Source organism: Lissotriton vulgaris, chromosome 5, assembly GCF_964263255.1.
Source record: "Lissotriton vulgaris chromosome 5, aLisVul1.2, whole genome shotgun sequence".
Lineage (NCBI taxonomy): Eukaryota > Metazoa > Chordata > Amphibia > Caudata > Salamandridae > Lissotriton > Lissotriton vulgaris.
In genome coordinates this window covers 851,543,010-851,569,309 of record NC_141693.1, presented here as the reverse complement: position 1 = coordinate 851,569,309, position 26,300 = coordinate 851,543,010, and the positions used below count along the sequence as shown (strand labels likewise).

At 45.7% G+C, this 26,300-nt stretch overlaps 1 protein-coding gene across 1 annotated transcript in view; it reads left to right on the top strand.

Moving 5' to 3' along the window:
- Nucleotides 1-20,384, top strand: part of LOC147711694 (uncharacterized) — a 52,868-nt gene extending 32,484 nt beyond the window's left edge. The window contains exons 4-5 of the mRNA XM_086922411.1: nucleotides 13,141-13,224; nucleotides 17,117-20,384. Of these exons, the coding sequence (XP_086778537.1) occupies nucleotides 13,141-13,224; nucleotides 17,117-17,493 (461 nt within the window). The 3' untranslated portion in view covers nucleotides 17,494-20,384. The remainder of the gene's footprint in view (nucleotides 1-13,140; nucleotides 13,225-17,116) is intronic.
- The last annotated feature ends 5,916 nt before the right edge of the window (nucleotides 20,385-26,300 follow it).

The window sequence follows — 26,300 nt, the reverse complement described above, 5'->3', positions numbered from 1 at the left end:
GCTAGCAAGCGGTGTCATATATATGTGGAAAAGGGTGGATTAGAGGGATGATCCCTGTTGAACTCTGCATATCAGTTTCTTGGTCTCTGATGTGAAGGGTTGTAGCCTGACCCTTTGGGTTCTTCCTATAAAGAAGGAACAGATCAATTTGTGAGAAGCTCCTTGTATGCCAATCTCTTGGAGTCTTCTGACAGGGTGTTATTTGAGACAGTGTCAAAGGTCAGACAGAGGTTAAGCAGGATGAGGGACACTGTTTCTCCTTCTTCCGGGATGATTTGAATGTCATTGGTGGCCAGGATGAGTGCTGTTTCACTGCTATGGCTCTTTCTGAATCTTGATTGAGTGTTGTCTAGAAGATAAAGCTCGAGGTGAGTTGTCAGTTTCTTGTTGATGCCCTTCTCAATCACTTTGCTGGATAGGGAAGCAGAGAGATGGTTCAGAAGTTGCTCAGTTGTTTGGGGTCGTCTGTAGGTATCTTGAAGAGGGCATTGATTTCTGCAAGTTTGCGTTTCCGGGAAAGTGGCAGAAATAATGGAGGCATTGATGATGTGGTTCAGGGTAGTATTGATTTGTGATGTTCCCAGGTAGTAGTGGTCATTGGGGCATGGCTTCTTTGAGGCCCCTCAGTGGATGGTCCTTTTGATTGTAGCTGTTTCGTTTCTGGTGAGGCGTATCCATTCGTTCAGGTAGCTGTCTTGGTTGCTACTGGGTAGGTTAGCAACAACTTCTCTGGGGTTGGGTTGTGCAATGTTACTGTTAATGTTAGCAATGTTACTGTGGGAGAAGTTGGATAGGTTGCTGCAGAGTTGTTGAGAGGCAGTAATGTTGATGACACTAGTGCTTTTTCTTGTGGTCTCAAATTTGCTGGTAATAGAGTCTGAGTGCAGTCTTATAGGTTGTTCTTTTGGTGGTGTTGTGGCTGGTTCTCCATTTTTCTTTCCTGCTGTTTGCAGTGCTGTTTTTGTTTCTCAGAGGTCTTCTGTGTACCAGCTGGCCTGCTTGTATGATGTACTATGCTGTTTAGGTTTGATTGGTGTGAGGGAGTCTGCGCAGGTCTGTATCCAGTTGTTGCTGTCCTTGCCTAGGTTTCTATGGGGTTATGTTGATTTGTGCTGAGGGCCCTATGCCAGTTTGATTCTGTGATTTTACCCCAACAGTGGTTGGAATGCTGAACCTGGCAGTGGTGTTAACTTGAGGTGGGTTGATTTGGAAGGGGATGATTGTGTGGTCAGTCAGTGTGAGCAGTGTAGTGGAGCTGTATTTGATGCTGTCCCTTTTGGCGAAGATGAGGTCCAGTGTGTGTTCTGTGTAGCCGCTGCAGCTAAGAGCGGTAGGACGGTGGGGCCTCTGGGGGGATTTTGAGAAACGACCACAAGAGAAAATGAAATAAACAAAGAATTTTCCCTCCTGGTCATCTCTCAAAATCCCCCCAGCCGGTCATTGCCCACTGCTCTTACCTTCAGAGACCACAGCTGGACCTGTGATGTTTGTTGGTTCTGGGACGAGTTCGGTGAGTCCGATGTTGCTCAAACGTGTGAGGAGTGCAGTGGAGACGGGGTCGTTTCAGTTTTCCAGGTGAAAGTTGAGGTCACCTATGAGAATGTAGGCTCTGAAGTCGATGTGAGTGGAGCAATAATAATGGTGATGAGGTTTGTAAAGGTGGCTCGTATTACGGTTGGTCAGTAGGTGAGGGTTCCGTTCAGGGTGAAGTTTTCTGAGTTTTGCAGCTTGAAATGCAAGTCATCCATGAATAGAGTGGCTTTCTCTGTGGATGTTGTGCATTTGATGGATTCCTTAGAGATTATAGCGAGTCTTCCTCCTGGCTTGTGAAGGCAGTCAATCCTGTTGAGTGATCTTGTGACCCCATGGGAGTGCCATGGTGATGTCATGAGCCAATGAGGGTTTGAGCCAGGTCTCTGTGATAAAGAAGATGTTGGTGTGCCACTACTCAACAGGTCGCATATTTCATTTGTGTGTTTGCTGACCGATCGTGCGCTGATAAGCATGCACGCGAGGGGGTGTTGATTTGTGGGTTTGCTGTGGCATGTGATGTTGGGTGGGTGTGTAGGCATTTATGGTGCTTGTGTGATGTGTGTTTGGAGGGGGTATTGAGGGCATTGTTAATATTTTCATGGGGTGTGGCTGATGGAGAACCATTGGTGGGTTTAGGGAAAGCTCCTCCGGATGTATGACGTTACAATGCATACTTTTACCACGCATGCCTTTACAACGCGGTTTTTACATCGCAAACCTTTACAACGCATAGAGCTTTGGGGTGCTGGATAGTGAAAAGTTTAATTTACTATTCCAACTCCAGTCCCCGTGGACACAAGGGAAGGTGTTGGATAGTAAATTAAACTTATTCCCTATCCTAGAGCGCCCCCCCAGTGCAATGCATTGTAATGGTTGGCGTTGTAATGGTTGCGTTGTAATGGTAGTGCGTTGTAAAAGTTTAGTTGTAAAGGTTGTTCACCGCTCCTCCTGTGGTGTGAGGCTTGGCAGCAGTTGGAGGAACAGTATTCAGGATGTAGTGACCTATGGAGTGCTGTTGAGTATTGCTGGGCGGTGATTGGTTCAGGGTTCCTGAGGCTGGGTGTGAACCAGGCATTAACGGGTGCGGATGGGTTTGCCTTTGGCATGCTTCCAGCATGCCAGCAGCGCACCCCCTAAGCGTCGTATTTGCAGCTGCCATTAAGTGCGTCCTAGGAGAAGAGTGCAGGGTGCTGTGATATCATTTCCTATGCTGAGGGGTGATGAGAAATGAAGTCCTCTTGCTTGGCTTCTTTTAAAGACAATTTTTCTTAGAAAACCAGACAGGGCATGTGGTTTGGTAGAACAAATTCAAAGGAGGCAAACAATCCATAAACACAATTGTGCTTTGGTGGGAGGGGTTCCAAGGTGTGGTTGTGATTACTGAAGGTAGCTGCTTAGTAAGATGGATGTGATTTAGTAGGAGCAGGTCCAGTAATGGTTACATTTTGATAAAAGAGAAAGATTCTGTCGATGTTTTGTTTAAAACCCCCAAGAAGGTTTTGGTTCATTGGAAGATTATACACAGAGACTGTGATGTTTCAATTCGAGAAATTGCAAGAGCGGGCCTGTTTCAGTGGAAGACACATCACAAAGTTGAAGTGATTGGATGCGCAGAACCATAGAAATATTCATTTGTTTTATTTCAAAAGTTTTATATAGCGCTGGCTAGATCCGGAGGTATCAGAGCGCTTTACATGAGTTACAGCGAGTTACAGGTTACGTAGTTACATCACTTAAATCAAAGAATCACAGGGGGAGGGAAGGAATACACAACGGGAAAAAACGAGGAAAATAATGTCAGATGTCCGGCTGGATAGGTGACGGCCGAGGGGGTGAAACCAGGGCCAGACTCCTCTTTAGTTGCATATGACAGCTCCACCGGGCATTGGCCAAGGTTGCTCGTGCATCGAGGTGAGTACAAACAGTTTTGGTAACTGCCCAGAGAACATCCTCAGAGGTCCATCAGAAGTTCAGAGAAACCTTAATATGAGTTATATATAGTGCTGGTTGGACCCGTAGGTATCAGAGCGCTTTACAGGCTACACACTGTTAGAGAGAATGAAAACAAATACACATTACGTCAAAAATTAAGAAACTAATTGGGAGAGGAAAGAAAGGTGAGACAAATAGAGAGGAGGGGGAGGGGGAAGTGTGAAGGGGGAGGATGAGGGAAAAGACGGCAGAAGAGACAAAAGGAAGTCTGCCCAAAGACCAACTGGGTAGGTGACGTCCGAGGAGGGAATCCACAGCCCATCTCCCCAATAGCTAAACAGGTAGCTCCATCGGGCATCAGTCAGATAGTCAGGTCTCAACTGCGGTAAAGTTCACAGAAGAAAGTCCAGGGCATAGACAGGGTGGGAATTATGAGCAAGGACTGGTGAGGGCAAAGGTCAATAGCTGGAAAGAGGAGAAGAGTAGAGAGGAGGGGCTAGGGGGTATGGAGAAGAGGAGAAGGGAGGAAAGTCCAGTAGAGAGACGCAGGAGAGTTTGCCCAAAGACCGGTTGGGTAGGTGATGGCGAAGGAGGGAAATCCATTGCCCATCTCCACTTTAGTTAGCGAGGTTGCTCCACCGGGCGTCCGTCAAAATATTAAGGTCTCAGCTGCTGATGGAAAGATCTCTGAGTCAAATGAGATGGAAAGTGAGTAGGAGATGGGTCGGTTTGGGGGTGCCCCGGTGCCTCAGGAGTCCCCCGCGGCGGTAGTCAGGACTGGCACCAGTCGCCATCTTGGGGACAGGCACTACAGCAAACTCCACCTCCGCCTGAGATGCAAGCATTGTGAAAGACAGTTGGGAGGGGGCCAAGAAATCATGGTAGCCTTTCCAGCAGGAGACGTGGACCAAGGTTCAGCAGGTCGTTGGGCCAGGAATCTGAAGGTGTAACAGGAACTCACTGTGGACGGTGAAGGTTCAGCTGAGCATCTGGTGCTCCTCACAGCAGCGATGGCACAGGCCTAAGATTCAACAGCACGGGGCATCAACCAGCTCCCCAGCCGCAGCGATGGTGTGCACTGTGAGTTAGGTGCCATTACCGCGCTGATTTAAATAGCGTGGGTGGCGGTCTCCATTATAGGGTCAGGCAGCATTGGGGACCCGATGTGCTTGTAGCACTGGTTGGCTCAGATAGGGAATGTTACTTAGGTTGCAGTTTGTCTGTTTTGCCCATGATGCCAATCTGCGTATCTTATGCGTGCTGGGTTAGTGTGCAAAAGGAATTGCAGCTAAGTGTCCCAACGAGTCCCGCTGTCTCCTGTTGGTCGTGCGTGGACCACAATTCACCGGTAATTTCTCACCTGGCTGCAGCTGACGCAGTGTAATGAGAGTCCACTAGGGTGCCTATTTCCAATTTCACCAGGTTGCACTGTGATATTCAGGAGGTCCACAGTGCGTCTGTTCTTTTGCAAGGTGTCGCCACCAACAGAGAACGTCCAGCCTGATTCTAATTCTGCCTGTTTGTGAGGCTTTGGAATGACTGCAAAGGTAAAATGCCAAAACAAGTTATGATTCACCTATTAGTGAGGTCTTGAGCCAATCATGTGACCCCCAAGTGTGTTCACACACCAGCTCTGCTTCGCTACTAGCTTGGGGCGGTGAGGATATTTGGAGCGCACATGGTTTATTTATCTCCAGATGTTTGCGCGATGCCCAGCGTGTACACAGTGTGCCTCCCTTGCGAGCTGGATCCTTCTGTGTGTCTCACCGTCATGTAACAAGGGGCGCATGCCCCTCCTTAAAGCTCACCAGTGCAGAGTATTGCTAGCGTCTCTTTGCTGCCAGTTATCCCTGCGTTTGTCCCAGTCTGCACACGCTGCCAGTGGAGGTCTCCACTCTTAAGAGGGGGGGGGGGGGGCATGTGCTACAGCGTGTGTGATTGAGTGTGCCTTTTGAACTGGTTCTGCGATTGCCCAGGTTGCAATGGCTTCGAGCCTCGTAGGTCAGCTGCTACAAGTCGTGCTCCGCTCAGCTGTCTCTGTTCCGTTAGTGATGTCCCTCAATCCAGTATTCTGGTTCGTCTCACCCTCGATCTTCTTCCGTCAGCATCGCCGAACCAAGCGTACCTTGTCTCACATTGAGGCCCAGCACTGGGTCACTTAACTCAGAGCCGCCTTACGCTGCGTTATCCGATGAGCTCACTGCCACTTCGGGATGTGTCCACGTACCGATCTTGGCCGCAAATGACTCTTTTTGGATTCATGTTTCAGTGAGAAAAATTGTACATGTATGGCTGTATTTCATAGGGAGAAGAGGCAAAGTGTAGTTGTGTTCCGGCTTCGGAAGAACTATAGCACTGGTTCTGATTCAGTGGAACATGATTGATAGGGTTAATTATAGTTTGTTAGAACATAAATAAATGTTATGGTTACATTTGAGTTAAAAGTAGATACGCTGTAAGTGTCTTGTTTTGAAAAGACAAGTTCTTAAAAATTGCATATTGCTTTTGTGTAAGAAAACCATTCAAATATGTTGTTTGGTGGGAGAAAACTTTAAGAACAGGTCAATTTCAGCAGGAAACTACCTGTCCATCATTACATGAAGAAAATGTTAGGGTTGACACTCAAGTCTAGTAAGCCATCCATTGTTTTCCTTCAAATATTTTACAATGAAACATGCATGTCCGAGCATTAGCTTTGCAGAACAAGAGCAAGTTTTATAGTGCGGTGGATAGCCCATTTCTCCTCTAGGGCAGAGGTATCAAATGCCAAATTTAGAAATGATCGTCAAGCAGGCAGTCATTTCTTTAAACATTGTTAAGAACCGCCATCATCATGGTTCCTCTCTATGCTTTTTGAAGTTTGCATTAACATGATAGAGCCCTTCACCAAACTGTTTTCTTTTTTATTTTCAAAAAGAATATCCTGTAGCAGGATTTTCTTTTTGAAAAGAAAAAAGACTTCCCTAGCCATGAGAGTATTTTCCCATTGCAAGGGGAGCATTTAGCAGTTTTCACAGCCTCTTACTGTCATTGTTTTCCTGGCAATGTCAGACAGTGAAAACTGACTTCTCATTCCGCCCATTTAAATTAGGTTGGCAGAATGAGTACTGATTGTAATAGCCCTTACTCCTCAGGACTGTCCGATGGGTATAATCACAGAGGACACTGAGTAGTCTATGCCGTAATTAAACCAAAGGTCCACCGTATCTAAATTCCATGCAGGGACCATTACCTCTACGTCCCTCGTCCTCAACCCAGTCATCACACATGAGGTATTCCATACGACAGGAAACAAAACAGGAAACGCTTTTAGACTCCACCCACCCTCCTGTCAGTGCTATAACACACCTCACCACCAGAAGCAAATCCTGTTTTGTTTCCTGTCGGTGGTTTACTTGATGGGAGACGCTGGGGTGAGTGCCGGGCGCTTACCTGCTTCATTTGTCCTGTGGATCCTCCTCTGCTGGGCTCTGGGGGGCTCCCATGGACCGTCGTGGGATTCCTTGGAGTGGGCTGCTGGGCTTCCCTTTCTCCTCCTGGGCTTAGGTGACCTGTGCTGCTTGGCTTCATGGTTCTTCCTGTTTCGTTTCCTGCCCTGGTCTCTGTTCCCGCTGCTGGATGGGCTGTGGATCTTCCGAATATCCTGCTACTCAATGTCCTTTCCTGCTGGTTCCTGAGATGCAGCTAGGGGTTTGGGGCTGTGAGCGCTGGGCTGTTGTGGAGCGCGCTCCTCCCCTTTGGATTCCCCGATCTCGTCAGTGCCTCTTTGTCTTGTGGGGGCCCTGGCGTTGGCTCCTGAGTGTGCCTCTGGGACAAGTTGTTCACCCTGCTGCACTGGGGCGGCCAGCGGCGGTGCTTTGCCGGCTGTCTTGGCGGCGTCTTCCTGGGTTTGCGCGCATGCGCATTGTCCTCTGTTCCACCGGTCGGCAGTGTTCGGTGCCGGGTGCTGGTGTGGGCGGGCGCCCGGGTGGGCTCCGGGCGCTCCGGTTCTTGGGGCCATTTCCTCGCTGGGCAGTGACATGCCTGTTCCGTGTTCGTACACAATTGCGTGGCTCTGAAGATTTGACTTTGCTTGCCTTTTGAAGACTGAGCCTCAGCCTTACGCCTGTGCGGAGCCTCCTGGAACTGCCGGGGATTGCATCCGGGGCCTCATCCATGCGAAGCCTGCGCTCTTCCGAGGGTGAGGATGTGGCCTTGCTGTTAGCGCTGGCTACTTTGGTGCTGTGATACACGGTTCGCGGCTCACCTGACCCACATCCGCATTGCCCCTTGCTGGTGCCTTTTTACTGGAGTGAGTGATTAGTAAAATTTACACTGTGCTACGTCCTGCCCTCTAATGTTTTTACAGGGGTAGTTGCACGCCGGATGTTTGGCCACTGTTTTTCTTTTGGTTCAGCTTAGAGCGCTGGTCGTGTGCAATCTCCGTCATGAGGGAAGGTATTCCTCTCCTGTACCTGCTTCTTCCCTTTTTTCCGGTGGGGCCCCCTCCCCTCTCCTGTGATGCGTGCCTGGAAGTGTGCTGATGCCCAGATTGGGCGCCTTTTTCTGGAGTCTCTTTCTGTTCTTTGGGCTCATCTGTTGCTTGAGGGAGGGGGTGGCGCAGTGGCCAGGGCGCCTGACTCCGGACCGCGAGGTTCATGGTTCGATCCCGACGCTGGCCGCAGGTTACTCAAGCACCATGTGACTCTGGGCTATAGCTTGCTTCATCTCCCTGACGCCCACCAGCACCTTGACGCCTATTGCTAATACTGGATTTCATTTCCTTTCATGTACTGGGACCGGCTTCATGTCGCCCTTTTGAAAACTGTTGGGATTTCTGCCTTTTCTTCGGATTTTCTTCCTCTGATGAATCTGGTGGGTCTTCGCTTCCTATGGTTGCACTGCCGGGCATGTCCAATTCCAGGGAGCTCTTGCCTATCATCCTTTCCCATGTATGGATTGACTTGGGGTTTCCTGAGGGTTCTGTGCCCATCACGTCTCTGGAGGTTCTCTTGCCGCATTTCTGGTGGCCTGTTGCCTCTTCTCTGCCGGTGCCTCTTTTGTGTCCTTGGTTCGGTTGCAGGTGTGGAAGGACCCGGATCTTTCTCCATGCCCTGGTTTGTGTCCTTGCTTTCTCCGTTATGGGACACTTTGCCTATTTCCATTCCTGTGGACTCTGAGGTGGCCAGTCTTGTGGGTCGACCTTCCATGGCTGCTGGTCACATTCTGAGGGATGGCGTGGACGAGTGGGTAGTTTCTGCCCTGTGGATGTCTTCTGCCACTTCTCATTTGGCTATTCGTTCTGGCTTTTATGGGGAGTACGTTGCCCAGTCTTTGCTGGCCGATTTCGAGTCCCTGTTTTCGTCCTTGCAGGAGGGTGCCAGTTGTCCGGAGTTGCTGGAGTCTATGGAGCGCCTGGTGGTATTTCTGTCGGCCATCACCTTTGTTTCTGTATAGAGGGCTTCTGCTGTGTCCTGTGGTTCCTCTGTTGCTGCCCGCCGTGTCCTATTACTACGGGATTGGATGTCGGACGCTGCCCCGCGTTCCATGGCTTTGCAGCTGCCTTTCTCTGGTGCCCGTCTGTTTGGTGACTCGCTGGATGAGATTCTACACTGGGTCTTCAGAGGTCCCAGAGGGGTGCCGGGTCTGGTCCGCGGCGTTCCTGACTGGGCCGCCCTTGGGGACGTTCTCGCTGCCCCCGCCACCTGGCCTTGTTGAACGGGGTCTGGACTTGTTCGTACGGATGATCCCGTTCTTGATGGAGGTCCTCCAGATGGTTATTCCGTTGATCCAGTCGGGTTTGGGTGTTCTCCACGCTCGACCACCAAGATGCGTGTCTGCACGTCCCGGTGGCTGTGACGGTTCGGCATTTCCTGCGATTCTGTCTGGAGGGTCAGCACTGGCCATTCTGCATCCTCCCCTTTGGTCTTCGGTCTGCCCCCCGGGTGTTCACCAAGGTGGTGGCTCCCTTGGTTGCCCGTCTATATCTCCTGGGGGTGTCTGTGTTCCCTTATTTGGGTGTCTGGATGGGTCAGGCTCCGTCCCTGGAGGTTGTGTCTCACCACCTTCTCTTGTCCGTGTCTGTGCTCAGGGACCACGGGTTTTTGATCACCTTGCCCGAATGTCACCTGGAGCCTGCGCCCCGGAGGACCTTCATCGCTGCAGTGTTCTATTCTGTATTGGGCAGGGTGTTCCTGCCAGACGCCCTGATTCGTCGCCTCCAATGCTTGCTGAGGTGCTTGTTGTCATGAGCCTTGGCTCCCATCCTTCAGTGGCTGGAAGTTCAAGGCCACATGGCTGCTTCTGTTTTCACCGTGCCCTGGGCCAGGGTTCATCTGCGGCCTCTGCTGTGGCATGTGCAGTGGTGGGTTCCCTTTCCTGTCCTGGACTTTGCGGTTCCTGTTCCTGTGTCTGCTCTCCGGTGGTGGCTGGACCCCTCCCGCCTTTCCGTGGGGATGTTGTTTCGTCTCCCTCCTCCTCTGGTTTTTGACCACCGATACCTGCACCTCGGGCAGGGGCGCGACTCCTGCCCGTTGGGTGGTGCTGGCGCTTTGGCTCCCATCGGAGTCTCGCAGGTCATCCAACTGGAGGGAGTTGTTTGCAGTGGCGAGGGCGCTTCGTTATTTCCATCTTCGTCTGGAGGGTTGACATGTCCTGGTGCGATCGGCCTACACAGTGACTGTGGCTTCTCTAAATCTCCAGGGGGAGACCCGAGGTTCATTCCTGAATCTTGTGTCCTGTTCCATCTCGGTTTTCGGCGGGGCTTCATCTTCTGGCCCTGTCTGCTCCACACATTGGGAGTGTGGACAATGTGGTGGCGGACTCCCTGAGTCGGTGGTTTCCCTCATCTATGTCCCTGTGTTTGGCTCCCGGGACCTTTCGGATGCTTTGCCTGAGGTTCGGGACTCCGGCTCTGGTATTGTTTGCCTCGGGGTCCGATGCCCTGGTGCCCCTGTTCTGCTCTGGGTCACCAGAGGTGTGCGCATGGGGGGTGGATGCCATGTCTCTCCTTTGGACCCCTTGGCTTCTCTATGCCTTTTCTCCCTTTCATTTGATTCCTGCATTTCTGCTGACGGTTCAGCGGGAGGGGGCTCAAGTGGTGGCAGTGCTGCCTCACTGGCCGAGGAGGTCCTGGTTTCCTCTGCTGCTGGGCCTGGCGATGGGGCCTCCTTGGCTTCTGCCCCACCACCGCTCTCCTCTGAGGTCTCCGTCCCTCTTTCTGGTTCCCCTCTCCTTGGCGGTTTGGGGGTTGAACGGGTGTCTCTTGGGGCCCGTGGTCTGCCGACCACTTGATTTCGGTGCTGAAGGCTTCTCCTAGGTAGTCTACCTTGTCTTCCTATTCGGAGCGCTGGTCTTCTTTTTCGAGGTGGTGTTCCTCCTCTGGTTACCTTGCTGGGCCTTTAGGCTGCTATCCGTGCCTTCCGGGTCCCGGATTCCTTTCTTCCTTCTGATGGCTTGTTGGTTTTCTCGCCTTATTCGGAGTTTCTCTCTTCTCCTTCTGGTCGCTCTTTGGTGCCCCCTTGGGGTATCTCCTTGGTCTTGGGGGTTTTGCAGTCTTTTCCTTTTGACCCTTTGGAGTCTGTGGACCTTGAATTTCTGTCCTGCCTGGTGGCTTTTCTGTTCTTTCTTATGGCCTTGAACGTGCCTTGTCCGTTTCTGTGGCTCGTTCTGGGGTGTTTCGCTCTTCTGACTCTCTCTCCGTGTCCTTTGGATTGGCTGGTTTGGCTACGGCTGCTTCCAGGCTCTCTTTGGGTCGCTGGTTTATGGCGGTCTTTACTCTTGCCTATCTTGGCGCTGGTTTGCCCTGTCCGGCAGGTGTCCTGGCACGTTCCGCACGGGGCGTGTCTGCCTCCTGGGCTGCTTACCTGGGTGTGTCTCTTGGTGAGTTTGTCGGGCTGGGTCCTGGGCCTCCGAGTCCACGTTCGTGCGGCACTGCTGGTTGGGTTGTGCCTTTTCTGACCGGACCAGTTTTTGGTCGTGGGGTGTTGCTGGCTGTGGGGGTTTTCCCTCCGCTCTGATTCTGTTTGTTTCTTGCAACTTTATCTTGCTGCACTCCTTTGTGTCTGGTCTGTATTTTGTTGTGTGGTTGACAAAGGCCTGTTTTGGGCGTTGCTTTGGTATGCCTCATGTGTGATGACTGGGTCGAGGACGAGGGACGTAGAGGTAATGCTATGATTACGTATGGTAATCCCCATTACTCTTAGTCCTACTCGTCCTCGACCCAGTCATACAACCCGCCCGCCCTCCCTTTCCATGCCTTTGGTGCTTGGTACATCAGGATTTGCTTTAGTGGTGAGGTGTGTTATAGCACCTGACCGGAGGGTGGGTGGAGTCTAAAAGCATTTCCTATTTTGTTTCCTGTCTGGTGGAATACCTCATGTGTGATGATTGGGTCAAGGACGAGTAGGACTAAGAGTAATGGGGATTACCATACGTAATCATAGCATTATGTTGGTGGTAAGTATTCTCCATCGCTGCTGAAACAGACTATGCTTACTGCAAACATATAAGTAACATGTTACATGGCTTTACTTATGCATGTCAAGGTCGACTCCTTGACCTTTTTTTAAAAGATAAATTCAAGTTTGTATTTGCATCCTAGCTACTTTGGCTCTGTATTCCTTATGAACTGCTCTGAATTTTTGGAACCATACTAATACGAAATACATTGAGTGTTCCCTCTCCAATAAGGTTCCTTAGGGTTGAGTCTTCACTCTGAATTGATGTCATATTATTACCGTTATTGAGCTTTCCCATATTGGGATTTTTAAAGGCTAGCTATGTAATGTTTTTATCAATTTGAATTCGGGTTTTTTTAGGGTTCTAAAATAATTTTTGATTGTATTGTTCTTTTGGTGCCTTCCTATGGACGTTTTTGTGTACAAGCATTATGATTAAAAACTGCAGATTTCCTTTAGTGGAAGCCAGTGGAGAACTTTTAGGTGGAATAGTTCTTGTTTTTTTCACATTGTTCATTTATTTTGGCTACTCTTGTTTGAAGTGTCTGAGATTCCGATTTTATTGTGATGCTTTAGCCAGATGTGCAGTGATAATGACATCATAAAGAGTTCACCGGCAAAAAATATTTTTGCATTGCTGACACTGTAGTTTCAAGTGGATGTCCCTGCAGTTAAACAACACACAATGGCCCTCATTACAAATGAAGGGCTACATTCTGGTTCCTGTACAAACAAGAGTTTTCACACCCTCCAGACTTCCCCAGATAGATTCAGCAAGTCAAACTTTGCCAAATGTATTGTGAGAAAAGGCCGGTATAAAGTAAAACCATGCAGAATTTGTTGTGTTAAAAAACTATTCTACACTTTATGACTCATTTCATGTTGTATATTCAAAATCAGACATACTTACTATGCCTGGTAAATACTTCATTCAAAGATATTTGCATTTACCACTTGTGGTAAATACCCCAGCTTATTCTGCCCCACTTGTAATGAGGGCCTATGTCAACAACTTGTCAAACAAACTTTAGAACTGTTCACATGAATAGATGACAACATATTTTATGTTTACTTTATTGTGATCAAAACCCTAGAAATGGATCAAAACTGATTTCATAAAATCACTTAATTTAATGTGTTCTATGGAGTTAACCTATAAACGAACTGTCTATAGATTCAGCAAGCACAGGCTACTGAATGAGTTGTCAGATTTTTCAATCTATCTTACTTTCCTTAGAACTTGACCTTCTGAAACGACAGGTCACTGCATTGGACACGCAACTGAAGGCATTGCAGTCTGCTTCGGCCAAACAGAGAAAAGGTACATTGCACTCTTCACTCTGAATGTATGCCACATTTATTTGAATGTCAATGCTACTGTATAAAAGACGTCAGATGGGATGGCCCTAGAAGTCCATGTTTACTCTATGTCCAATACAGTCACCTTTGTGGCAGTCGACATTCCAACTGTTTTGTAGCACGGTATGTTTGTATCCAGCCATCAGGAGTCAAGAAGGCAGATCTACCAAGCCTTGTTTTTTGCTCCTGGAATTTCAGAGGTTGTTTGCTTGAGGTGCTAGTGCTACTGAGAAGAGGCGAATGGTCTTTGCTGTTGACTCTACGGTTTCCCTGATACAGAATATTAAATATAATATTTCAGGGCAGTTTTGGACTTCATATTTCCATTTCAGTATGAAAAATTAACATTTTCCGAAAATTAGAGTAATCTAAGAACACATTGCAACGATTGGTTGATTCGACCAGCTCCAGAGCCCTGAAGTATAGACCGGGGCCAACTTGAAACCTTTGAAAAGAAATCAATATCAACCTTTTGCACTGTTTAGTTTTCCAGGTCAGACCCGCATGAGGTTTTTTGGAGAATGTACACATGCCACTCCAGTCATTCTCTGGTCCTTGCTTTGAATCCCTGTACTTTAATTATGCCTTCCTTCAAATGTGATTGCAGCATTACTTAGTTTTCCAGAGCTTTCAACAACGATTCAAAGGTTCTCTCAATCCTAGATCAAATTAATGCAAGACTTACTATAATACTAATAAAAATAATAATAATAATAATAATTATTATTATTATTATGATTATTATTATTATTGTAATGTGTGCCCTGCAGAAAGATTCATACACAGTCCTTTTACTGCAGTCCTTTCTCTGCTTTACCTACTGCCTCCACATGGACAGAGGTGCTATCTTCTCCACTCTTTCGTCCATATGCATTGTGCTCTTTGTTTGGTGAAGAAGGTGCCATTCCCTGCACGGGGATGTAGTCATGACCTTCCCATGGTGACCCCTCCAGCAGATGGGTTTGCAGACTCCTCACCAAGCATGGGCTCCGATCGTCCCTGCGATGTACACAACTCACTCCACGGGGGCCCTCCTCTGGGTTGCGAAAGTCACCAACTTCATCCTTCATACAAGCAATGACCAGATCTGTGCAGCAGCCATCTCCTCACACCGCACAAAGAAAGTCCACTCAACAGGGCTCCCCACTGGACCTTGACCCTCCAACGCTCTCCTCTTCCTCACAGGGCACACTGGTCTTAGCAAGCAGGCCAGGGTGGTGTTGGATTCCCTGGTAGATGTCCCCTCATCCAGCAAGGACTAGCAGGCCTTGGCTCCCGGTCCTGGTCACAGGCAGAAGGCTTGCAGAACTTCCTCTGCTCACACAGCCTGTCTGACTGCTTGGCAGGTGACCATATTTTAGGTCTCAGGTCCCTTTTGTAGACCATTTCCAGACACCAAATTTGAGCTAAAGTCTGAGTCTTTGAAGTTTTTGTTGGGGCTGGGTTTCTATTAAAGTGCAGTTTGTCTTAGCATGAGCGACTTCTAGGCTTATAGCCCCCAAAACAGGCCATGATAGTAATTAGAGTTCACACCTGAATGTCAGCCACAATGAATTGCGAATCAAAAGGGTAACTAAGTGCCTCAGCCCTACTCTTTATGGTTCCCATATGAGCCTCATCTCCTTCCTGAGATGTGCACACGCCCCTTACTTCTCTGTTCTCTCTGAATCAGAGATCATTTGAATTGTACAGGTTAAGCCAAGTTCTCCCTTCTCAAGTGTGTCCAACCAGTTTACAGGAATGCAGCAATACACAAAACTGTCTGGGCAGATTCCACTTCCTCCTGTCCTCACATTTCACCATGCAGCCCTGTGTCTCGCAAAATGGAACTCAGGAACCTCTATCTATTGTACCTTTCACAGGCACACATACCCCGGTGCATGTATACAGCATACCCACACTGCACATCACTGTATACTTCAAGTACTGTACCACGCACAGTCACACATACGCCCATTATATATATTTAACATGGACACACTGCACAGCACTACATCCTTTATGTACTGTCCCACTCACAGGCATACATATACTAAGCACATGCATTATACATGCATGCACTGCACAGTGCTGCATTATCCTTTTATCGCAAAGACAAGGGGTGAGTTAAGCACATAGCAGCAGAACTTTGAATGGGTGAACCTGTAGACCTCACTTGAGTGACACAGGTTAAAGAGGACTTGCTAATTCCTAATGATCACTACACGGTATGCTGCCACCATCACGCTCGTGTGGCTTAACTGTTCCTGGCAGCAGCATTCCACCACTATGAGGAAAGCACCAAGGGCACCCCTCCTGGTCTAACAAGACCTCAAACTGTGAGACAGGTTCATGTCATGGAAGACTTGCATGACCTGTGTTTGCGTATGACAACAAAATTCAGCATTAGGGATCCAGAGGTCAGCACAGGTGGGGCTCACAGGGCAGGAGTGCATGTCCATTACCATGTGGAGGACTTCTCCGTCCCACCATGTACGGTTTGTTTTCACTTTATGTATGTCAGAGCAACCTTGTCATCAGTGCTAATCCTTCCCTAATTTACATGAGAAGCCCCCATGTGTAATACATTCTATGGTTTACAAACAAATACTGGCAGAACATGTGAGCAGAAGCTTCCAGTATGTTGAATTTAAAGGGGCCAGGTGCAACATTAGACACAAAACTAATTTAACGTACATTTCCACTTGTTCAAACATTTTACATATACCGTACCAGTATATATTGTCCTCAATCCCTTCGATGGTCTTGAAAATGTCACTCAATGAATCCCCAGGCAGGTGCATCAATCCTAAAAACTGCAAGTTGCAAAATCCAAATCAGCGGAATCTCTCAATGAATTATTATGGGTTTCTAAAAGAGCTTCAGCATGTCCTTATACAGCTGGCTCCGGTAAGAATGATGATGAAGTGGAGTAGAATGGCCACATCAAATGTCGTATAGTGATACATTTCCATCTTCACACTGGCTTAAATGTTTGGTTGTTCTGATGTTACGGAGTTATCAGAGCATGTTGTCAATAGGTAAGATTGCTTTTCTGCTGCTTGTATTGGACATCTGTGTACTGTAGGGATTTACAGTCAAAATACAGAGAATTAATTATCAACCTGCCAAAATACTGACAACCTGAATACTATTAAGGTTAGCCTTTACAGGTAGGTCTTGGTTTGCCAGACTTAACATCAATGTACCTTCAGGGTTTAATACTTATATAGACTTACCTTCATGGTATTCTGGTGGTCGATATTTTGGACTCAACATTTTAACCGGTCAATAATTTGTCCACAATATTGTGACTTAAAACCCCTAGTAGGGCCAGATTGTTCCTCAGCACGGCCCTCATTGCAGAAGAGGTTAACCAGGCTTAAGAAACTCCTGCCAGGGTCCCTTAGAAGTGGAAATTCATGTTCAGGAGCAGCCTGTGCCTGTAAGAGCGGTGGGCCGGCGGGGCAGTGTTGGGGGATTCGACAGACATCCACCAGGGAAAATTAAATAAATAATTAATTTCTCGTAATCGGCGTCTGTTGAAATCCCTCCTACCGCTAGTACCTGCACAGGCCGCGGCTGTTCATGTTGTTGCACAACATATAATCTCTAATCTTTGCTAGACATTTATAGACAATGATCATTGAAAGGGCTAGCCTGAGGAGCAAGAATCAAAATATTCATTGTCAGCCAGTCTAGAATCTGTAATGAGAACGGTGGTAACCTCAAACTGGTACAAATCTTGTGATCATCTTTATTTTGTTTAAGGATATGTAGCATGATTGTATTTTTTAAGAATCTCTTCAACTCAAAGAGGGCAATTCTCATTGCAATGATAACGTTTTCATGTGATTCTCTTCTCTGTTTTACAGCATCTCTTCTTCAGAATACCAGAAGTGTGGGCGAAAAACTCTTTGTGACCAATAATCTCGAAATGAACTATGAGGCAGCGAGAGTAGCATGTGTGAAAGCCGGTGGTCTTCTGACCTCCCCAAGGAATGCAGCAGAGAATGCCGCCATCCAGGAAATTGTTGCAATGACTGGGAAGATAGCCTATCTCGGCATAAATGACATGCAGACAGAAGGCACCTTCAAATATCCAAATGGAGAAAAAATCAGCTACTCCAACTGGTCCCCAAAGGAACCCAATAATGAAAAAGGTGTTGAAGACTGTGTGGAAATATACAGCAATGGGAAGTGGAATGATAAGTCATGTGGAGAAAAGCGATTGGTCATTTGTGAATTCTAAATTGTGGGACTTTCATGTTTTCAGGCATCTTCCTTGAGAACATACATTCATACAGTCAAGGCTTGTTATCAAACACGGCTTTACACTTAAAAGGTGACACAGTCAAAAACCAAGGGCCTGATTCAGAGTTTGACTGGCAGTTTGTTCTGTCACAAATGTGATGGATTTCCTATCTGTGTTATTTCAGATGCAGTAGGATATAATGCAGTTCTAATAAAGGGACAAGGTATATGTTACATTTGTGATGTGGTAATCATCTGGCGAACTCTAAATAATGTCTTGGCAAAAGACTCAAATAAAATGACCACATTTTAGATAAGCCTTCTTTCCCTAAGCAGATATGACTTGAACTACAGCAGGTCCCAACATAAAGACCAGTGCTTAATCTGTCCAGGTAGTTGCAGGTGGGGGCCCTTCACACATTCCTGACACTAGCACTTGTTTTGCACGATTAGAATTTGACCCAGGTCAAGTGAAAAAAGAGGGATGGAAGGAGGAGGAGAAAGTTAGGAAAACAGTAACAAAGCAAGAAAGGGATGACTTAAGAACCTGCACAGTGAAATAAAGAGACAGGAAGTGCAGGGGGGTTGAAGAAAGACGTATGAGGAGTCAAAATTGATCAGCCTTGGTATTTCGCAACATCGTCATTTGGCAACACCAATGGAAGGCTTCAATGAAGACCTTGGGAGCCTTGTGTTTAATATATTTATTTATTTTAAAAAATTAAGCACTGAATTGGCTGACATATTAAAACAAACCACTTCAAATGATTATCAGTGGTTGATCTGCAGGACAAACTTAAAGAAGAAACCTGAACAAAGTAACTGTCCCTGTGGAAGTGTTCTGTGATTTCAGTTTTGGTGATATCAACATAGCAAAACATTATATCATGAATTGCTGATGTTTGTAAACCATTCAGATAATGCATGGTATTACAGTTCCACATTTGTATGCACAGTCCTAATATTTTAGGAGGTATGATGTGAGGTGCTGGTTACCTTATCCTTGCCAGCTTCCACTCCTTTTGATCAAAGTGGGCCAAAAAGGCTGCTGTAATATATTTTCCTTATTTGGGAGATTGTGCCCCTCCGATGTGTTTCCCATTCAATGTTGGTAGATTTTTTTGTACTGTGTACTTGTCTGAATCCAAGCTATTGTATTAATATTTTTCTTCTTTTATGGAGTGGAATTTAGGTTGACCTAGTTTCAGAAAGGTACCTGGTAGTTTATCATGGGACAGTAAGGCTTGCTTGACCACAAATATATAACATTTTATTATGTTGTGTAGATGTAATGTACAATGTCTGTTCACTCTTTACAAATTAGATACCTATATCTTTAGTGTTTGAGGTTGGCCTGTATTTATTGGTGCAACAGTTGTCAAAAGGTCATATAGATGTGAGAGTTGAGGCTTTATAATTGGGTAAGGATGATTAATGATAGGTGAATAGCAATTCATCTGTAGAAATTGTTGCCAACGCCTCAGTCCCTCTCTTTCTCAAAGAGCCCGTTTCACTTTACAAGATCACCAGAGCTTAATTTTGGCTGGTGATTTGAGCCGGTGGGTGCAAGTTGTGGTCATAAACACTAATTTTTGGGGACTGGGAAGTACTTTCCATTATCAGCCTTGGACATTGAGCAAGAAAGAGAAAGGCAGAAAAGGGAGATTGAGAAAGCAAGAGAAAGAGGAGAGCACAGTCACAAGGAGAGAATACAGGGATGAAATAGTACCTGCATGATTGAGATAAAGAAACTGGAATTAATGGATGATGGAATAAAGAGACCAAAGGCTATGCATTCTGTATGCCACAATCCACACATTGGGAAACATTGGTGGTGGGCTATTAAGAAAAAATTAGCTTATCAATTTGTTTTTTTAAAAAATCACTACGCACTGACAATAGACCTATTTCCAGACTGTATGATTCAGCGGAAACTATCACCTACATGCCAGTTACTTTTCACACACACAATAGAAGAGATATTAGAAGGACTCAGGCCACTTCCCAAAATTGTTCTACCTGCGCCTTCTATCAAGACATTATAACAAATATCCTCCTAAAGCATCATCCAAGATCAGCTTTACAGCTAAGTGCTTTTAAGCCCCAGTATAGGGCACCAGAAGGAAGGTGTGAAAGATCACCTTTGGAAGGAAAGATTCACAATGTCCCCACTTCATTAGAGGGGAATCAAAAAAATGTTGCTTTGACTACAGTGACAGAATTCCTTGCACTTGCCCTGAAGATGAAGTATCTGAGAAACTATACTATTGAGCACTCATCCCTGTCTATCAATGCTTTCATCTAATGGGTTTATGACATTTCAGCAGTTTTTTGGTATATTTTTCTCACTCCCTCAGGAGTAGGGACAGCAATCATGCTTTGAATCACTTAGAAGATTTCTGTGCACCTGGTAATTTACAAAGACACTCAAAAATCCCTGTATGGGTCCTAGACAGAAAACCCTTTCGGTGGTGGTGCTGATAAACCTTCAGGAATTCTAGACTAAATATGAAATGTTCATTATGGAATTGGATCAAACTGTGAATCACAAATGTACACTGTAAATAAAATGTATTTTTTCTTTTGTAGGGTTCTATGTTTTTCATTACTTCTTTCTTTCCCTCTATCTCACAAAGACATACTATTTCGATTGTTTTTAAAATGTGTATTCTAGCCTGTTCCCTTTGAAGCACATTTCCATTATTATATCCAAACACCAATATTTAAATGTATTCTGTTTTACAGAAAATGTTCAAAAATGTTTCTTGGTACTCTGTCTTTCAATTTAGACAATTTACAACAGAGGTTGAAACCTGGCAGACCTTGACGTGTCACAGACAACAAACTTCAGAATTTTTCCTTAGCTAATAAAATATGCACTTACTTCTGGATTGTCTATACATATTTGTTGTGTAACAACTAGATGTACATACCATGTTGGCTTACAAGCCAAGTTCAAAAGGCCTTTAGGAGCAGTGCAACACTTTGTAGAGAGCTCTATTCTCCATTTAAATTGTGACTTTGACATAGAAATCCTAATAGACAAGATACACATAGTTCCCTATACCTTGTTAAAAGTAAATAAAAATCTCAAGCAATAGCATATTCTCACAATTTTAGCAATGTATCTTGAGGATCATAATATATATTTCGCTACTACATTAACATACATATCGTAGATTTGAATTAGGGCAGCCCAAAGTTTAAATTTACTGCCTCTAGTACTAGCCTCAAGACTCGATATTATATCTATCCAAGTCCAATCTGCATCTGAGAACTAAATAGTTACCCCCACAATATACGGCCAACACCACATTTTAAGTGGGAAAAGAAAGGAGAAGAAGGTGTTTGCACACAGAGAATAGAGGCGGGGGAGGGAGGGGGGGGGGGGGGTTGGACAGATATGGACATGTCAGCAATTGAGGCAATTATGATATAAAACAGAGGCGACCAGCACAAAACCAAAAACATTAAAAACGTTATCTTTTACTTTACTTCGAGACCTAACTTTAATGTTTTCTTTTCAGTGAGTTTTTTATACATCAATATTATCTGCTGGTAGTCACCAGTAGGTAGTTATGGTAAGGACCATGCTTCCATAGGAAAAGCATTCTTTGACTTGCCTATATCTTTGATTTTGGTTGATGAAACTTTACGAAATTCCCCCAAAAAATGCGTTGGTGATTCTAGTTGTGCATGGAAAGTTTTGGGGCGATCCATCAAGCAGGGGCCAAGAAAAAGGCGGAGGGCAAAAAAGTGTGATTCCCATGCTAATTCCTATTGGGGCTTGAACACAATTGCAGCCCGAACCGCTGGACGGAATTACACTGAATTTGGCAGAAAGGTAGGTTTTGGCTCTCAGATCACTCTTTCAGTTATTTGATGTAAATTTGTCTGTAGTTTTCGAGAAATTAAAGGAAATACAAATTTGTATTTCGGAGGCCGTGTAGCCTTCGCGAACAATAATGAGCCTGTGCAAAGATCTGCAGAGCTCTGATTGGCTGCCAACACTTTAACCAGGAAGTGTTGGCAGCAATCTTGGAACAAAACAACCACAAAAAAAAGAAAAGGGGGCAGGGTGCCAATACCCTAACCCCGAAGCCGGGGTCTGCCGTCAGGGCAACATTTTTTTTTTATTTACTGCGAAATTAGCGAATATCACTGTGAATTTAAAAAAGAAGCAAGCACGGTCCCACGTGCTTGCTTTTAACATTGCCCCGAGTGAGTCAGGTTCCTGGGGAATATGTAGATTAAAAAAAATGTAAGGGGCTCACGGGCCACCCTCAAACGGCTCATCTATTCCCCCTTGCTCTACCACTTCAACAGTGCTCAATTTAATTTTTAGCTGGGGCAGACACTTCTTCAGTGAATATGGAACATTCACAGTGTCGTCCCAGTGTGTACGGAGTCTGGGTGTGCTGCTGTCTCATATAGCACACACAGCATGCACAGCAGGGAACTATGCACAAACAGATGCACAGCATGTACACAGAGAAATCACAGTTTACAGACATTGCACACATGAAGTGTGAAAACTACACATGGAGATTACCCTGTTCACCTACTGAGGGATAAGATGCCTCAAGCTTATAGAAAATGCAGAGAACAAGTTATAGGGGCTTTTTATGGGTATGGTTGTCCTGGGACCACCCACCGTACTCACTGTGGCGGTCTGACCAATGCCACCCCTGTGTGTCCGCCTGCCTTTTTCCGAGAGTGGCGGTCAGACTTCCACTGGACAACCACCTATGCCGGGAACTAGGATACCACAGCAGTGGTGGTGTGGAAAGGGCCAGGTATACACTGGCAGTGCTGATGCTGGCACCACTGAGCTTATTCAGAGTTGCATTTCCACCGCCCATTTCATGGCGGTGACCCTGCCATGAAAAGGGTGGTGGACAAGCAGGTAAGGGTGAATTTACACATGTGGGTTCATGTGGGGGCACATGCTGTGATCCCCTATATTTTTTTATGCACTGTGTGGCAAGCACGACATGGAGCATGCCACACCATGTAGGAATGTGATGTAGGAACAGTCACAGCGGCAGTCTGCTTGTTAGGCTCACCTATGAGCCTAACTGACTGCCACAGTGACACTGCTGCTGCACCACCCGCCTGCCCTGGATTCAACTCGGAATCCGGTGGGCGGGTGCACCACAGGGTGCGCAGTCCTCCTGGGAGCACAGGGGTTGCGGTCCTACAGGTAGACCGCCAATCTCGTAATCAGGCCCATAATACTAGAACTGACAGCGCAAAAATACACACACAGTAGACTGGATGTATAGAGTTCATAAAAGGCGCGCACGCACACAGTACATATGAGATATGCCTGCATAACAGATGGCGGAGTGAAGACATACAAAAGTACAGGCAGATGCATTCCCTTAGAGTACAAAAATGCAACAGAGTATACACGACATCAAGCATACATACATAACAGGTATGTTCATTCATAATGTATACACAGCACATATGCAGTCTGCATGTACAGCAGACACACAGACAGACACATGTACCCAACATATACAACAGACTCACACACACAGTAGTCTGTAGCATGCACATAGAAAGACACGAGAGAGAGAGAGGCTTGGATAATGTGTTAAACTTGGTCACAGGTGAAGCAGAAAGAATATGGGTTCAGAACATGGCTTCATCTCCCGACCCCAGTGTCAGGAGCAGGACCTGCTCTCCGCGAAACACGGCACTGTGCTGGACTTGAGGTGACCAGCATGTCATGACTCATAACCCAAGTTAGGTCTTTGCCGGCAGCCAGCAGAAAACTGGACAACAGACCGTAACTTGACAAGGGTATTGTGCCATTGGCTGAGCAAAACTGAAGCTTTGGTGCGTTAATACATGCATATAACCTTTGTGTTCATGCAGGACCATTTTGTAGAGGAATAGAAAGATGGTTTATTTTTTTAACCATACTTTCCATTTTTCTGTACTCGATTTATCGTGATTTATTTGAGGCCAACTGATCTAAGGGGGCGTATTTTCAGGGTTGGTGGGTAGAGAGCTTTTCGTTTACTGCAGTGTGGTTAGGCCGTGATGAATGTCTTACTGTTTATCAATATCATTGTAAAATATGGCACAATTAATTCCTAGCGTGGCATAACAGGGAAATGCCCAGCATGACTAAACACAGTGAGGGTCACTACAGCCCAGGCACCAGAGCAGGTTGTGTACTACGAAATGGGTGCAACATGGTGCCAGGCAGTTGCGCAACACCCATTGGGCTCACGGGGCTTCAGCACGTCCCGTCGTGTGTGTCAGTCCGGGGGGAGACAGCTTCGAGGGCTGGCAAGCATCAAATTGCAGCCGCACCCGAGTACTGAACAGGTCTTTAAAAGACCATTTACTTGTAAATGAGGCTTTTGTTGTGTGTTCACCACTTCTTACAGCCACTCTGTCTGTGGTGGAAGAATTAGCCCCCCCCCCGCAATATTTTCCAGCATTCCCCGAAATTTGGCTCTAGTTGCTCGCCTGGTGCCAGGTGATGTGCAGTATGCATCGGTGACCACAAGGTTAGGTGAGTGAGAGGGGAGGTGTCAATAAATGGATATGTCAAAGGGTGTCACCTTTATTGTCTCAATATCAGCGTTTGCTCATGTGTGGTTGTGTATGCAGTATTAAGGCCGTCTCATTATGTAGCATGTGTGTAGTTATTTGTGTTATACCCATACCATGACTAGTGTGCATGATCCGTCTACTTGGGTCAGTGTCCATTCTGCATGAACACTATGAATGTCTCAGCCAGGGATCTTCACTCCTGTCTTTCTGTCACAGCCTCCAACAGCCTCCAACAGGCTCCGTCAACCCTGTCTCCCCTGGTTGGCTTACTTTAAAACAGCTTATCTCTGCAAGGGGAATTTTTAAACTGTTTCCTGCCTTTAACATTGTCCTTATTTGAAAAATTAGGACGAAGGCAGCTAACTTTCATGATAAGGAGAGGTAAATTTAAATATGTTGCATTTCAAATGTGTTCCAGGATGCACTTCAGCACAGCCTATAAGTTGTGGTCTCTCTATATCTTGCACCATCAACATGCATAGCTAATTACCCCCCATAATACATCATTCATGAGATCTTCTATGGCATTGTTGCTATTCTCACTGCAACATTGCAATAAAGCAAATCCTATACTGACGCACACAGAGAAAGACCCACTGAAACACTCATGCACTCCCTCAGAGACCCACACAGACACTTATGCACCCACTCACAGATCTGCTCAGATACTGATTCACCCACTCACCGACCCACTCAGACACTCTCACACCCATCACAAACCCATTGAGACACTCATGCACTCACTAACACACTCACTCTCAAAGATTATAGGTTATAGTTCGGAAATATATATATATTTTTTAAACCTTAGAATATCACTTAACCACTTCGATGCTGATGACGACCTTAGCTCGTTATCAGGCTTACCAGCCATGTGCTGATGACGAACTGAGTTCGTCATGTAACGCGGTAATTAAAAAAATGCCGCACACAGCGGAAAAAGCTGCCGCATCGATGCGGTTAAACAACCAAAGGTTACAGGGAAAGTAGAGTTAGGACATAACATTAAAAAGCAGTAAAAATTCCTTACAAAAAACAAAGGTTGCAGGGACATTGTAAGTAGGAAATAGAATTTTAAACCCTAGAAATTCACTGAAAAAAGAAAGGTTACAGGGATGTTATTGTTAGGCTCAACTATAACTAGTACAAAACCATTGTAATTCAGCATTTATAATTACCTGAGTTAGCTATAGTTCATGCCCCACAATGCTCTACTCACATATTACAGCATTCAAGACATTGTCAGTGACATCACTGATTATACATATATATATATTTCTGCTCAAATTCCTTCATTCTCCAACAAAGAATTCTCCGCACTCCCGGGTAGATTTTAAAAGGTTGCTTTATTCAGACAAGACAGACGCTCTCGCGTTTCGGCATTCAGCCTTTCTCGATGTCAATGACCCTAAGACATCGTCATGTTTTTAAACATACCATAAGGGAAAGGAAGGACTACTGGCCAGCTGACTATAACCAGCGCCATCTTTAAGTGGTGAATATTTACAGTGATGGAATCAACTTGCAAGCACATTACCTATTTTAAACGTGCATATACCACCTTTTGCATAAGTATTATCGAAAGTGATTATACAAGAATTGTAACCACATCACATGTACATTTTTAGTACTCAATATCGATTAACTTATTTTGCAAACAAAAAATTATGCCGTGTATCGGCAATTGTCCTTCCCTACCTACGTTCAAGTACGTTTGTCCAAACCATAAAACAAATCAACCATATGCTATTTATAACTCCTATACATTATATACATTTTTTTCACTAATAATCTTTGATTAGCATTACCATGAATCTTTAAATCGAATTCATTTACAGTGTAGAGGGCTACCAAGGTTTCTCATAACTTCATTATTATTTTACACCTATGTCATAAATTTGATCATTAACCACCAGGTGAAAAATATATCTACAAGTGCATATTTCATTTGGAAAGTTACCGCTTAGCAATACTTCCTATGTACATATCTACATATATATACATTCATATATACATATCTACAACTAGCGGTTAATTATTGCAGTTACAGTTTACACATTACAATTTATTCATGTACCAATGTGTACCATCATTTCCTCGCCACTATTCATTCCCCAAGGTGTTTTTGTATGGAGGTCAATTATATATCTAGACTCAAGTCTACGCAATTTCTTAAGTCTGTCCCCCCCTCTGATGTTCTCGGGGACTGAGCCTAGGCCATAGCATAAT